We start from the raw sequence: 15,994 nt of genomic DNA on the forward strand, positions 1-15,994 counted from the left end.
TTATAGAATTTATGTCATCTTTTCTTTCGTTACTTGATTTTACAAATAGACTTTAGTCGATAATCAGAGAATATCACTGAGCTGCAATCCTTACTTGAGATCTGGCATTCATGGTCTCTGACCACAGATTCCATATTGGTGGTGTTTCAATTGTTCGTGGATTAACAGATGACTATAAGATTACTGGAGTCACCTCTGACTAAACTCACCTCACAGAGAATGAAGTGTTGATGATGGTGTTGGAATTACACAGTTCACTATCGTTCAGCAGGTTCTGACTGTAGAAGCTTGACATTCTGACTCCACCCTGAAGTTCCAAACTCTGCCCAAATGAACAAGCAGTCTGGGAGATATAGTTAAATACGCCTAACATTATTCACGCACCAAGTGAAGAATACTTGTGCTGGAGAATGGAACACTTTCCATTTCCAGCACACAATATCAACATTGAGGTCACTTATCAGCTGTGACCATCAAATTGCCTTCTCTAATAAATCAGTGATATCCTCCACACCAGTTACCCAATCTCTAAACGAGGCTGATAATACTACAGAGAAATCAGAAATGCCATGGTTTCATTGAGGAGAGACTTGATGGCAGAAGGGTTTTGAACATTGCTCCACATGGAACACTGTACCTTTGCTCCACGCGGGACACTATACCTCTTGTTCCACTTCCTTCCTTTGCCTTGGACCACTTGTTATGAAAGATCCATGGCCAAGACTGCAAGAGGATGAGCCCACTTTGTTCATGTTGACCTAGAAGTGATGTTCATTTATACTCCTCTACAATTCACCCCTGGTATCATTCTGCTCACAATAGCCATTGGTTCCAAGTAGAAGTAGATTTAGCCTAAAGACAGACTTTAACCCACTACAAATAATCTATGTTACACTCTTCTTTTTCAACAAGAATACAGATATCTTGCTTTGTGAAAAGAAGATTGAATATCAAACTTTTCCTGCAATGTCAAAACTACACAAAAAGGATGTCATGGTTAAAGCACATGCATGCAACTGAACAAAATGTTTCTTTACCTCCAATTAGGGAATAAAAGATGCCTTTCTTGAAAACTGGTCAGTGCAATCTAGGTCTCTACTGCTTGCAGTTAGGAAATACTTTGCATTTGCTGTATTGTCAGTGGATGAGAACACTGAGATCACAGTTTGCGTCCTCATTGTTCTCTGGGAAGAATACCCAGTGGTGGATCTGAGCAAATATATCTCCAGCGACAGTAACTGTAACTCAGGCCTGTACTGACTTAACCATCACAGCCAGGATGGAGGGACACACCACATTACCTTGAGGAACTAGTCAAGGAGCTGTAACTGATCAAATTACCTGATCTGTTGTGAAGAGGTGACCAAGGTGATGCTTCCACTGTAAGGAAAACAAAACTCGAGACCAGTCTCAAATTCAGAAGCAGCAGGTTTACTCAGAATGTCAAGCAACTTTGCATAATTCTTTGGCAACAACCACCATCCCTGTCAAGCTAATATTGAAACTAGAAAACCAGACAGGCTATCAGAGGGTAACAGTGTCCATGTGACTCTGTCCCAACAAAGAGTCAATGCCTTCAGGAATGCGGGGGTGAAGAAAAGACTGATGAAGGAGAAAGAAATAGGAAATGCAAATGGCTGGAGTGAGCCAATGGCATTTCCAGTCACTAAATACAGCAAGGGAAGACTAAAATACAAACGACCTGACATCTCAAGAAAAGTCCAGAGAGCAGCTGGGTAATTCTTGATTCATTCAGAGGTTCCACATATTACAGATATCGACAGCTCCAGCAGATTTAAGTTGGGGAATGCAGATTCTATATTTGACTCTTAGGTAGTAAATAGAATTGACCTGCTAACTTTATAAACCTTTCATCATATTTCTAGAGCACAGACTTCAAAATTGGAAAGAAGCCTATTGGTCAAAAGCTGCTATGTGATTGTCGGCTGTTTTGTGACTAATTTGGAAGGGAACTACTTTCAGGCCAGCTCCTTGGGACATAGAGACTGTATCTAAAGAGGCACCAAGTATTGATAAATCAAATTTCAAGGAATATTATTAACTTTGGCGATTTCTTGGTAGCAATCTGACATAATGCATAAAACCTTGTCATTTGTTGATGACTTTATTTGATGTTGGTACTTTGTAGTTTGTGGTGCATTGCTGCCAAGGCAAACTATAATTGCCACCTCTTGCTGAATTTTGGTTGATGTACCTGAACCAGCATGCACTTACTTTAAATCACAACTCAACAATCAATCATCCAGTGAGTTGGCTCAACTTCTTAACAGTATTATTGGAGTCACTGTTCTTACAGTCTACTTGTTGCTTCCCCTCAAAGCAGAGGATGGAGCAATAGTGTCTAATAATTTGTGTTGTGCCTGAGTTGACTAATAATAATCCAAGACCTGTCTCCCTAATCTTGGCACCAATACAAGTAGGCTATTTGAAACATTCACCCTCTAACCTGTTTCCTTTCCTGACGTGTTAGAGGTGTGCACCATGAAGTAAACACTTTGTTGCTTGCATGCTACCATGATGGCCTTACCGGTTTCCATTGAATGTGGTTTTGTAGACTGTGGTTTGTTGGAGGCCCTGGTCGGTATAGACTGGCATTGATGCCCGAACACATTCGTGGGAGCACTGCAGGGTCTCATTGTATGCTGTAAATATGTCCAAATTGCTCGGAACTCGGGCCGCCGTGAAGTCAGTGAGATTTTGGCAACTTTCTTCTTGTTGGTTGATCTTTCGTTGGTGGCTGTTTCGGCGGCCATTCCCACTTTGTGCACAGCTGCAAGACAAACAACACATTCATCACAGCAGTATCAAGTCTCCATCTTGCAAAGCACATACTTGGCAACCCTCAGTTATAAAAATGTGGATTGGACAAGTAGACTCTAAACTGGAGTGGAGTCACAAGAAACTGCTGGTGTTGGTCGTCTAGAGAAACAAGCAAAGCACTAGAGGAACCCAGTGAGCGAGCAGCACCTACAGAAGGAAATGGACAGAATGCCCTGATGAAATGTCTTGACCTGAAACATCAACCTTCCACAGATTCTGCCTGACCCATTTAGTTCCTCCAGTAGTTTCTTTCTTGCTCTGGACTCCAAACAGATTTGTTTACCTTTCAGTTACTAGAGATCATCAGATGGTTCTGGGCAATCCCCTACAAAATGGATAGTGGCAATGAGAGGAGTTGCACAAAATTAAGCTCTTTGGCCCATCGGACTGTGCTCCCGAGCAACCACTTTAGCCTACATTCTTCCTACCTTCCCATCAACTCCGCCACAGACAGTAACAATCCCACAAAACTAAGGGAAATTTACGGTGGCCACTTAAACCCACATAGCTTTGGGAGGAAACCCAGGCAGTCACCAGGAGAGTGTGCAAACTCCAGTAGTGGAAGTGAGGATTGAACCTGGGTTTTAGCATTGTGAGGCGATGGCTCTATTCACTGTTCCACTACGCTGCTCTGTGCTGGTAGCAAGAAGCTGAGGGATCACTTATGCTGATTCTTTGAGACTGGCTTGTGGTAGACTGGTTTGAGATGGGTAGAGTTTTCAATCTGGTGAAGAAATCAAATATGTAGAAGCAGGCATTAGAGACATGACACCTCAAAGTACAACCAAATGTACAAAGAGGTAGCTGATCTACTTTTCAATAATCTTTTAAAAAAAATCTTCAGTGCACTTCATTCATAGTAGAGAAGCAACAATGATAAAACAGGACAGGACAAAATTGTATTTAATTAGAATCAAACAACGTAATTTATAAGGAATCAGGTCTACGCAATAGAATAGAAAATATCACGGCAGATGTTTCACAGGAAGTCTGCGGATTTTAGTTGCTTTATCATTATTTTTGCTTTCTTGTATGGAAAAACAAGAGAAAGGTACACTACAGCAATCACCACAGTGAAAGCAGCTTTCAGTTACAATAACAGGTGAGAGGAAAACGTGGACAAATCTCACAAGAAGCTCATGAAAAGAGTTAAGAGCAAACAGAATAAGGATAAAAGAACATAGTGGAGAGTACATGAATGGTACTTGGGTATTCCTTAAAGTTAAGGTGACAGACACTGTCTCTTTATTTTGCAAAGGCTCTAATTTTTAATCTGAAATCTCCAGAATTAAAGGTCATGACTGAAAAAAATATCCTGCACATAGAATATATAGCCTGCGTTGGCAGCATTTTCTCGAAGTGATTGAATCCTGCCAGTGGCACAATAATGTTGATCACCACAAAGTCCTTAAATTTTGGATGTTAAATTTTAATCTGCTCCTTCAGATCCACAATGTAATAAGTTGACTCAGAGTTTCTCTTCTTCAACACCAATAAATTTGGTTCCTTCTGAACAGCCCCTGCAAGAATATTTTGCAAAAGGAGCACCTTAAAAATTAGTCAGCAGTAGATGTTACCCCAGTTGGTAAACCTGCTGTGTGGGAGCAACATCACATTCTACTCAACCTTCACTAGAACTGAACATCAAGCAAGATAGAATGTCTGAGACTCCTATTTTTATTATGTTGTCCCTCAAAGTAGGCCTGAATCACAATGTCAGAATCATTGAATTATTAGGCAGAAGAGAATTTCCTTTGTACTGTACTTCATGCTTGTACTAGCTTTTCACAAGGCCAATTTGGTTATCCCTATTCTCAGGCTTTCTGCATCTAACCCACTGTTATAAGATTATTGAATAGTCTGTTAGTACAATAAAATCGACTCCTGACTTCACAATCTACATTGTATTGGTCTTGCACATTATTTTCTACCTACAGTGCACTTTCTCTGTATTTGCAGCACATAACTCTGCGTTCAGTTTTTGTTACATCTTGTACTAACTCAGTACACTGTCATACAAAACAAAGTTATCACTGTACCTTGGTCTCTACAACTATCATGAACCTACCTACCTATTTACCAATTTAATCCAGCATTTACTTGCTACCAGACATAAATTAGATACCATTGTGTCTGTTTCAGTTTACCTTTCTGACAATGAATTCCAAATCATAACTGCTCACTGTCTGTAAAAGAATTTCCTCAATTCTCCTTGTGGCTCTTTCATCTTTAGTTTGTGTCCTTCACTTCTCAACCCTTCCACCAGCTCCACAACGTCTCATTATTCAATTTGGTCCAGATGCTTCACAATTGCGAATAGTTTTTATCAAATCACCTTCCAAACCTCCCTGATCTAAAAATAACAACCATGTCCATAAACCTACCCATGAAACTTACTATACGTTCTTCATGGTTAGAACTATTCCTGCAAGTCTTTCCTATACCTTTCTGAGGTTACTCTTGTTTCCCAAAGCGCAGTGCCCAAAATTGGACGTACTGCACACTTTTAAACATCAATGTTTAAAGAGATGAAATAAAACTTGCCAATTTTTATATTTAATGTCAGACTATAACAAGGTTTTAAGTGCGTTGTCATTTATATTGATGCACTCCTTGTTAGTGCTCCCGTTTAGAGCTGTGACCTTCATAATATATTCCTTTTCTCTATCTTCCTGCCAAAAGGTTCTATTTTTAATAAACTATGTTACATTTCACAACATTAATTTTCATTTCCCCCAAGAAATTTCCATTCTAACAGCCTGTCCAAATCCCCTGATAACATTTGTAAATGTGAAGCAGCTCTCCACAATCAAGAGCAAGTGTTATCAATTAAATATTTTAACTAAGTTGCATTAAAAGTCACAGTGGCCAATGAGAAAGTTTGAATAGGCTCTAGTACTGCTGGGAGAGTTTAAATGCACAATGTTTCCAGCATAATCACAATACGCCATATTAGGCTGAGGACTCTATGTAAAACCTTCCTGTGAGGAAAGAACTAGATTCTCCTTGTGCCCACTGTCTTTGTAAACCACTCCAGAGTCCATCGATTCTGTCCCTGTCCTGTGACTGCTGCCTACATCAATTCTACCTGTGTTCTCTCACACCTCACACTCAGACCTCTGCCTACACCAACTGCCCCTGTCCTCCCTAAATAGCAATTTCCACTTTCCAACACTTTACTCTCCACCCTTCTCCCACACCCACATACCTGGCCTCTGCCCACTTCTGTTTCCATTCTTGTGTCTTCTGGCCAGATATGCACCCTCATGACTCTCATCACCATCTCTCTCTCTCTCTCTCTCTCTCTCTCTCTATCTCTCTCTCTCTCTCTCTCTATCCACACCTTACACATGTACCCATACCCATAATGCTCTACCAACTTCCACTCACCAACCTCAAACCACACCCCCCTCTTGTACCTACTCTCCCTACCTCAACCCATGCCCCATGCCTCTTGTCACCTCGTCATACCTCACAAACACTCATTTTCTGTCTCTTTCTGACTACACTCACTCGCTGTGCCATCCATCCACGTCCTCTGCCAGCTCCCATTGCCTATGTTCTGCCGGCAGTAACTGAATGGTTTGAGTACCTAGAAGTCAAATTCACCTGTTACCGCCCAGCACATCATTTATTGTTTCTCTAATTAGAAATTGTTATTCGTGACAGGTGTGTTCGAAGGATTTTTGCTTATGGCCAAACAAAGATAGGAAACCTGTGCGGGAGAGGTTTTAAAGTGGAAAAGCCGCTACACTGGGGTAGTTCCACTCTCTCAACTTCTGAAGTCTAGATCCAATGATACGAATAGGCGTCACAAACTGGGGTCTTGACCAAACAATAGTCAAACAATTATAACATGACAACTTGGGCACAATGGTTAATAATGCAACGCACAGTACTGAGTAACAATGTGTATCAATTTGTGGATCAAGTCTCATTAACAGTATTCAGCCAACACATGAAGAAACAGACAGCATTGATGTACATTGATAGCTGAGGTTCAGGGCTCTCACCTGTGCTCCCACCTGAGGACATCACGTGCAGGACGGACCCCACCCAGGAAAGAAACAAAAGGAGAAAAAGAGTTGAACATGATCCAGCGGAATTTCCAGTTTACTTTTGAGTTGATCTACACCTCACCTTTTGACTCACCACTTCCTTTTGATCCAAAAAAAAATTACACTGTTTTTTGCAGTTCCCCTCCTTTCACTGTCAAATCCGGCAGCATGTTAATGTTGCAAAGTTGAAAATGCATTATAGCACCAACAGTGAACAGTCTGGCAACCTGCTGCTTAACAAATCCTGAGCCTGTCTCCTTCCTCTCACGTGGTTTTATAAGACAGTATGTACTTTCATTATTATGCCCATAATTACTGTTTTTCCTATTACATAATTGATCGAAGCTGACACCTACAGAGACACACCAGCATCTATAACCAACTCTGTAACATTCACCATGCATGGAAGGTGTCTGTAAAACCCAGCCTAACCATTCATTAGACATCTCCCAACATTCCCCATATCTGAGATCTCATCATATGCTCCAGAAGCAAAAGTGATAACAATTTTAAACTTTGACTCAAGAACGTTTTATAGACTGGAAAGAGTATCAAAAAGAGTTTACATGTTAAGTATTTGCATGAGTTACTCCAGCATACAACTGAAAATTAATGATATATCACAACTGAAAGGTCTATGATTTTCACTAAGAAATAACTATGTGGTATCTGCCCTCACTTGTATCATATTGGAATCCAACAATAGCTTCAAGAATAAGCATATATTTAGCTAAATATGGTAATTCAGAAGCTGCTCTCAGTAGTTCCCTGTTCCGGACAAAAGGATTTGAGTTTTTAATGGCATGCTAAACCACATTGTCAGCAAACACATGACAGGGGCAATATAAATGTAACATTTTTTGCTTTGATTAGAAGATCAAAAAAAACAGAATGGTATTTAAATAGTTATAGATAAAGAAATGTTGCACTTAAAGAGATTTGGGAGTCGCTGTACACCACATGTTAGAAGCAAGTGTGCAGATACAGCAAGTAGTTAAGATGGCAAAAGATGTGATGGCATTTGCTGTAAGAGGGTTTGAAACAGGAGGAAGGCTTGCTACAGCCTGTGTATGGACAGCCTCCTTGGTAATCCCATGGTTGCTGAATATCTGAGATTCCCTGGAGCTGGCAGGGGCTGGTATCTGATATCAAGAAAGGGGAAATACCACTCCTTAAGACTGCCTGTCATGACAAGCAGCTCTGTTCAATGTCAATGTTGAACTGCTATTTCTACACGATCGATTCAGAATCAGTTAAAACTAAACTGAAGCTGCATTTTCTTTGAAGATTGCAGATTTCACCTCACCACCTGAACCTTGGCAAGAGCATCAACAATGGTTAATTATTCACTCTCTGAATTGCTGTCTATGGGATCTTGCTGGTGGTGAACTGGCTGCTGTCTTAGCTTTCAGTGAGAAATTTTGAAGTGGAAATATAAAGGAGTTGTCTGCACTCTCTGGAGGGAAGCGACTCAATAGCATTCAAGCAAGTCAGAACCATCCTGCAAACAACAGCCCTTCTGATTCACTCCCAGTCTACCACCACTCTCTCCATGGTGAGCAGTTGTAGTTACACATCAAGGCTACACTGTGAGCACCTCTCAAACCCGATCAGGTACATGGGACACCACCAGCAAGTAGCAAATATCTTGACTTATAAATAGATTGCTGTTCCCTCATCATTGCTAAATTTAAGTCCAGGAAGAACCTACTTTTCAATTCCTTTAGCAAGAGGACTACAGTGATTTAGGAGAGTACATCACCACCTTCTCAAGGGCAATTAGGAATGGACAGTAAATGTTTGCCTTTCAGCAACACTTGCAGCCATCAAATGTATAAAAACTACCTGAAATATGACAGTTGAGTCATCTCCACCTCTAGGTCAGACTTTGCAACTTAATGATCTCTGATTGTTTCCAATTACTTTCCAAAAGGATTTGCACAGGAACAGGGACAATGGGTATGCTTTTCCAGCTCGCTGGACTGAAGCAGTTTCAACACATACTCCCTCATAGCGATCAGCAGATCAAGACATTAAAATCTCCATGCCTGAGTATTAAACTCTTGCAAGGAAGCAGAGATTGAAAATCTGTTCAGGTCACACGCAAATCATTTTGTCTTTTAGTAAATTCTGTTCTGCCCCCAATCTATATTGCACTTTCTTTCTGTTACTTTGGGACTGATTCAAACCTTGTTAATTTCCACATTCGTTTCCACCAGGACCCAACCTTTCTGAACAAAATCCCCGCATTTTCCCACTGGTTAAGCATGCACATCCCCCAGTGCCTGTAGATGTCACGGGCTGCTTCTTCTAAACAAACAGCGTGTCCTGGAAACTCTCAGGACAGGTGTACTCAGTTTACCTTTATTCATTTTTTCTTCTACTTTGAACTTTTTAATGCATTAAACCCTCCAAATCTCATTAATCATGGCATTGTGTTCCATTCCTGAAGGGTTCCACTGCTAGATTAGACAATTCTCTCTTCTTTCATCCATTCTGTATGTACCTGCCCAGAGCAGATTCCAGCTTTGGGGTTACTGATGGACTCAGGATAGAATGCAAAACAGTAGAGCACAGGGACGGGCATCACAGTTCATGATGATGTGCCAGACCAATTAAACTAGCAATTAAATGCCAAACTGAAACTGATCCAATATATATTATTTATACTATATTATATCTGTTATACAATATAGCAATGTATGTGTGTTCACTAGGTCCCTCACTTCTACTACGGTTCAATGCAAAGCAAATGGACTAGAGCAGAGTATTCCAAGTACCCACCACTCTCAGTGTTTTTCTTAATTCCTTGCACAGCTCCTGTGAACTTGCCCACTTCCACCTTAAATCTATGCTTACTAGTATTGGAAAGCCTGGCCTTCAGATTATGTGTGATTAAAAGCAACATAATGATAATGATTTTCTCCAATACTTTTCCTCTGCTCTAGGTGGTAGAGAGCACTGGTTTCATTTTTGTTGTCAAAGGAGACATCTGATTCATCTCTACTGAAGAAGATCTCAACCTAATGCTGACAGTTCGATTCTGCCTACGTGAGGAAAGATGGTAGCAGTGAGGTAATAACTGAAATGTAATACAGGTCTTTAAGAAGGGTCTCGGCCTGAAGCATCATCTCTTTATTTTTCTCTATAGATCCTGCTTAACCTGCTTGATCCTTCCAGTCTTTTGTGTGTGCTACTCTGGATTTCCAGCATCTGTAGAATCTCTTGTGTTTATGCTTTATCCATTTATGCTATATGAATAACTGTTGTCCAATGTGTTTAGAAGGTTTAGAGACAATCTGAAAAGAGTGCTTCAATTCTTGTTGCTAGTTTGGGCAATTTTGAACCAAGGTGTCCAGCAGAAAATTAACACTTTTGATTTTGTTTATTTATATACTGTGTTTTTGCTAATCTTTAATTGCCATTTGCACAATTTGTTTTTTTTTGCATGTGTGTGTCTGTGTGGGGAAAGGTGTTATGTTTTATTCCTCAAATGAGTTATATTGTTCATTTTTGTTTTGTGGCTATCCGTGGGTAGATGAATCTCAGAGTTGTATACGGCATACACTCTTTGATCATAAATGTACTTGGAGTCCTTTGAATAAACACTTTACAGCAGATTTCAGCTTCGCTTGTCTCATGTGCATCCGTCTGTTTCACAATGAAAAACATTAAAAGTGAGGAGGCCAGTGTGCACACATACGTCGCTAAATACTGTCTAATCAGTGGAAATCTCACACAGGGCTGTTCTCTGCAGACATTGTCAGCAGACATGACCCTTCTGGAAATTGCTCGAAATTTAATGCCTAGCAATTTAGACCTTGGATGTATTAATGAGACGGCTCAACCTGAAAACACCAATCAACTGGCTTCTTGTAATTCTGGGCGTCCACTTCAGTTGATCTGGAACCTCATACTCAGGAAGAGGAAACACAGGCATCAGGTATCTGAAGACGATTTGGAGTTTCATTTGAAAACTTGGCCAGTAACAGGCAAGTAGGAGAGAAAAACAATCTGTTCATCACTTACTAGTGTCTATCCAAGTGTCATTAGTTATAAATAATCTGCTGGAGGAGATCAGTGGGTCAAGCAGCAGTTCGGGGAGGAAAGCAACTGTCAGCATTTCAGGTTCAAACCTTGCATCAGACTTTTGACCCAAAGCATCGACTGTTCCTTTCCTCTCACAAATGCTGCTTGAACCGTTGAGTTTCTCTGGCAAATTGTCGCTTCAAATTCTAGTTGTCTCATTTTTTCTCGCTTTTGCCTCAGTTACTGTATGTTGTTGAAACCAGAAGCAATTTTGGAAGTTACAGCGTGAATACAATTCATCCTTAATCATGGTCATTCTTATCTGAGCAGGCCATAGACTTCACAGCTTGTAGTGGTCACTTTGATGTGCCTCAGATTAAATGAGTTAAAAACCATCAGGCAGCAGGAGGTGTACATACCGGGTAAAAGGAAGGATGGGGTGCAAATTGGAATACGGCTAATCTCAAGTTTAAAAGGGAGATACTACTGACATAAATGTCTCTACACTTCCAGAGCTCTGTGCAATAATAGAGCATGGAGGAAGGTGGACACTGGGATAAATTTCAGCTTGAGCAATTAATACATAATGAGAAAACAGCCTAGGGAATGGGTAGTTTTAATTTCAGAGAGATGGGAAGTAGAAACAGTGCAGGTTTAAAATTGATGAAATGAGGTCTGAGGATCTATAGCAAGTTATCCAACTTATTTACAAATTATGCTTGTGTAATTATAAAGTCTATTTTAGAATTTAATTCATTTTTCTGTGTCACAAATTTTTGAATTGTTCAAATTGTAAAACTAGAATTATAAATCATACATTAAAATAGAAAATAAAGTTGAATTAACAGAAGCATTTAAGTTAGGCAACCTTTTGTTCATTGGTGGGATGTGGTTGTTACTAGAAATCACAGCCCAGTCTCAAATGCCCTGAAAAAGATCCCACATTAATGACTGTATGGTGAATCATGGATTAATATTTCACAGAATGTTGGAAGTTTGGAAAGATTTACGGTAATAACATTTCCTTTCAAAACTTGGGATTAGTCTTATCCCATATTTACCTCATCCTCTCTTTTGTTATTTATATATCCTCAGCCTAATGCCATCTTACCCCATTGATAATCCAATACACCTCAAATGATTCTTGTCCACGCTGTACCAACTCCTGTACAATCAATTCTTTCCCATGATGTATTGACAAGGCAGTACTCAAGCAGAGCTCTAACTAGTGATGCAGACGTTCCAGGCATGGCCTATCTGCTCTTTTATTCTATCACTTGGCTAAGAAAGTATGGAATTTGTTTACTTTTTTAACCGCATCCTTGATTAAGAAGACTAAGCCACTGTAACTATTGATGGTGAGGACAGGGATGTGGTGAGGACCTACAAGTACCTGTAGGTGCACGTGGATGACAGATTTGAGTGGAACACCAACACAGAAGTTGTGTATAAGAAGGGCCAGAATCACCTCTACTTCTTGAGGAGAGTGAGGTCCTTTGGAGTATACAGGCCTCTCCTTCACATGTTCTACCAGTCTACTGTCACCAGTACAATCTTCTATGTGGTGGTGTGCTGGGGCAATGGCATCAACATGGGTGATGACAAAAGGCTTAATAAACTGATTAGAAAGATTGGTTCTGTTATAAGAATCAAACTGGACCTACTGGAGGCTGTGGTAGAACAAAGGAGCCAACAGAAAATCCTGGCAATTCGAGACAATGTTTCTCACCCTCTGCATGCCACATTGGCTGAACAGAGGAGCACTTTTAGTAATAGAGTAAGACAACTGTGCTGCTCCAAAGAATGCTATATGAGGTCATTCTTATCCTCAGCCATTAGGCTCTATAATGAGTCAAGTTATAGCTGGGAAAGTGATGATCCTCTCCTGTTAGACTGTTTGAGGTAACTTTTTTTTTATTCTTTCATACTTCTCTTCTAGTATTTGTATATCTATGCACTTGTAATGCTACTGTGATACTGTAATTTCCTTTGGGATCTATAAAGTATTTACAGTGCCTATTTTTTAAAAAGTATTCATTATTCGCCACCCCCCCCCCCCCCGGAAGTTTTCATGTCTTATTGTTTTACAATATTGAATCACATTGGGTTTAAGTTGGCTTTTTTGACACTGATCAACTGAAAAAGACTCTTTTGTGTCAAAGTGAAAGGATATCTCTAGAAAGTGACCTAAGTTAATGACAAATATAAAACACAAAATAATTCATTGCTTAAGTATTCACCTCCCCTCCCCACTTTTAATATGACACACCAAATTAACACTGGTGCAGCCAATTGGTTTAAGAAGTCATATAATTAGTTAAATGGAGGTCTGTTTTAGGAGACCTGTGTGCAGTCAAGTTGTTTCAATTGATTGTAGTAAAAATACACCTGTATCCGGAAGATCCTATTGCTGGTGAGTCAGTATCTTGGCAAAAACTACACCACAAAGACAAAAGAACACTCCAAGCAACTCTGCGAAAAGGTTATTGAAAAGCACAACTCAGGAGATGGCTACAAGAACATTTCCAAGTCATGAATATCCCTTGCAGTACAGTCAAGTCAATCATTAAAAATGGAAAGAACGTGGTACAACTGTAAATCTGATTAGAGCAGGCCGTACTCAAAAACTGAGTGATCGTGCAAGAAGGGGACCGGTGAGGGAGGCCACCAAGAGACTTATGACAACTCTGGACGAGTTACAAGCTTCAGCGGCTGAGACAGGAGGCGCTGTGCTTACAACTGTTGTCTGGGTGCTTAACTAGCTTTATGGGAGAGTGGAAAAGAGAAAGCCACTACTGGGGAAAAAAAACTCACATGAAATCTCAGCTAGAGTTTGTCAGAAGGTATATAGGAGACTCTGAAGTCAGCTGGAAGAAGATTCTATTGTTTGATGAAACCCAAACTGAGCTTTTTGGCCATCAGATTAAACATTATGTTTTGCATAAGCCACACACTGCACATCATCAAAAGCACACCATCCATACCGTGAAACATGGTGCTGGGTGCATCATGCTTTGGGGATGCTTTATTGCAGAAGGCCATGTCAGGCATGTGAAGGTAGAATGAATGCAGCAAAATACAGGGAAATGCTGGAGTAAAACCTGATGCAGTCTGCAAGAAATCCTCCCGGGAGGGGGGAGAAGATGGTGCAACGGCAGCGCGCGCGGCCACTTCGGTGATGATGTCTGTTATCTGTCAAGTAGGGGACCGTGCACAATTCTGATTTGATGGAGACGGACGTGAGAGCACAGCGGAATATATCTGGAAAACTTCTGAAATGCTCGCTTCGCTGCCGCTGCTACTGTGTGGTAACCGGAATCTCTGGAGCCGAAGGCCCCAAAATCCTCGGCTTTGTGTGTTTCAGCGGCCGGGGAGAGGTCGAAGGCGCTCGGCAGAGGATGGCGCTCGGGAGGCTGTATCGGCGAGGCTGGTCAGAAGCTTGAAGTTTTCGGACGGATGGACTCAGGGTCGGCTGTGTTTGGCTGCTTCCAAGGTATCAGCAAGTTGACGGTGCCTGGAGGTTTATGGCAGGGAGTTTCTCCCTTTTGCCGGCTGCTATCGGGGACTCGGGGACTTTTGAGACTTTTTTTACCGTGCCTATGGTCTGTTCTTTATCAAATTATGGTATTGCTTTGCATTGCTGTAACTATTTGTTATAATTATGTGGTTCTGTCAGTGTTAGTCTTTGGTCTGTCCTGTTTTCTGTGATATCACTCCGGAGAAACATTGCATCATTTCTTAATGCATGTATGCATTTCTAAATGACAATAAAAGAGGACTGAGTGTTCTCATAATCTAAAAAAGAAAGAGAACTGTGACTTGGGAGAAAATTTGTTTTCCAGAAAGACAATGATCCCAAGCATAAAACCAAAGGTACACAGGAATGGATTAAAAACAACAAAGTTAACTCCCAGGCCAAGTCAGAGTTCAGATCTCAATCCAATTGAGAATTTATGGCTGGACTTGAAAAGGGCTATTCATCCATGATCCCCATGTAATCTGTCAGAGAATGATCAGTTTTGTAAAGGAGAATGGGGAAAAATTGTAGTGTCCAGATTTGCAAAGCTGATAGAGACCTATCCACACAGACTCAAGGCTGTAATTGCTGCCAAAGGTGAATCTACTAAATAGTGACTTGAAGGGAGTGAATACTTATGTAATCAATTGTTTTATGTTTTATATTTGTAATTAATTTAGATCATTTTGTAGTGATCTGTTTTTACTTTGACACCAAAGTGTCTTTTTCCATTGATCAGTGTCAAAAAAAGCCAACTTAAATCCATTGTGATTCAATGTTGTAAAACAATAAAACATGAAAACTTCCAAGGGGGGTGAATACTTTTTACAGGTGCCATATCTATCTATATATTACCCTGGTACATTTAAAAATCTGTAGGCATATGTTCCAAAGTCCCTCTTTCCTCTAAGCCGGTTATTACTTTCCCAATTATGATCTAGTCCCTTACCTTCCCAATTATGATCTAGTCCCTTACCTTCCCAAATGAATTCATCCATACTTCAGAATGAATTTCATGTTCCATTTTCGCCTAACTCACCAGATGTTCTTCAGGCCAAACCTTCTGTCTTCACTGCCAACAAAATGATTAATTTGTGTTATTTACTAACTACGTTATTGTGCCATCTACATTTCGAACTGAGTACTGAGCCCTGTGGATCTGAATTGTCAACAGATTTTCAGTAATAAAAATATTCATTAATTATTAAATTTTGCTTCCCATTATTTTGTTGATTTTTGAATCCAATTTCCTAGTCTTCTTTGGATTTCATGGATTCTAATTTTTTCCTCTACCTAGCCAGCCACATGGGACATTATAAAAACATTGCTGAAATTCATGAAGAATGCATTAAAGTCGCTGCCCTCAATGATCTTCCTCATTACCGCTTCAAAGACTTTGATCAAATTAGCCAGGCACAACCTTCGCTTAACAGATCCATGCTGACTGTCCTTGATCTGTGTATGCCTTTGGATACAAAAGTTTATACATTTCCTTAGAATGGATCCCAATAATTAGGTAACAATCGGTTAAACAATCCGTCTGGTAGTT

At 40.3% G+C, this 15,994-nt stretch overlaps 1 protein-coding gene across 3 annotated transcripts in view; it reads right to left on the reverse strand.

Annotated features, from left to right (window-relative positions):
* Positions 1-15,994, reverse strand: part of ajap1 (adherens junctions associated protein 1) — a 332,378-nt gene that overhangs the window by 95,874 nt on the left and 220,510 nt on the right. For all 3 annotated transcript variants that reach the window (XR_010016088.1, XR_010016087.1, XM_063033137.1), the window contains exon 4: positions 2,549-2,791. Coding sequence is in view for 1 of the 3 variants with exons in the window: in XM_063033137.1 (XP_062889207.1) it covers positions 2,549-2,791 (243 nt within the window). In the remaining 2 variants the exon portion in view is untranslated. The remainder of the gene's footprint in view (positions 1-2,548; positions 2,792-15,994) is intronic.

This window comes from Mobula hypostoma, chromosome 25 (genome assembly GCF_963921235.1).
Source record: "Mobula hypostoma chromosome 25, sMobHyp1.1, whole genome shotgun sequence".
NCBI classification, from domain to species: Eukaryota; Metazoa; Chordata; class Chondrichthyes; order Myliobatiformes; family Myliobatidae; genus Mobula; species Mobula hypostoma.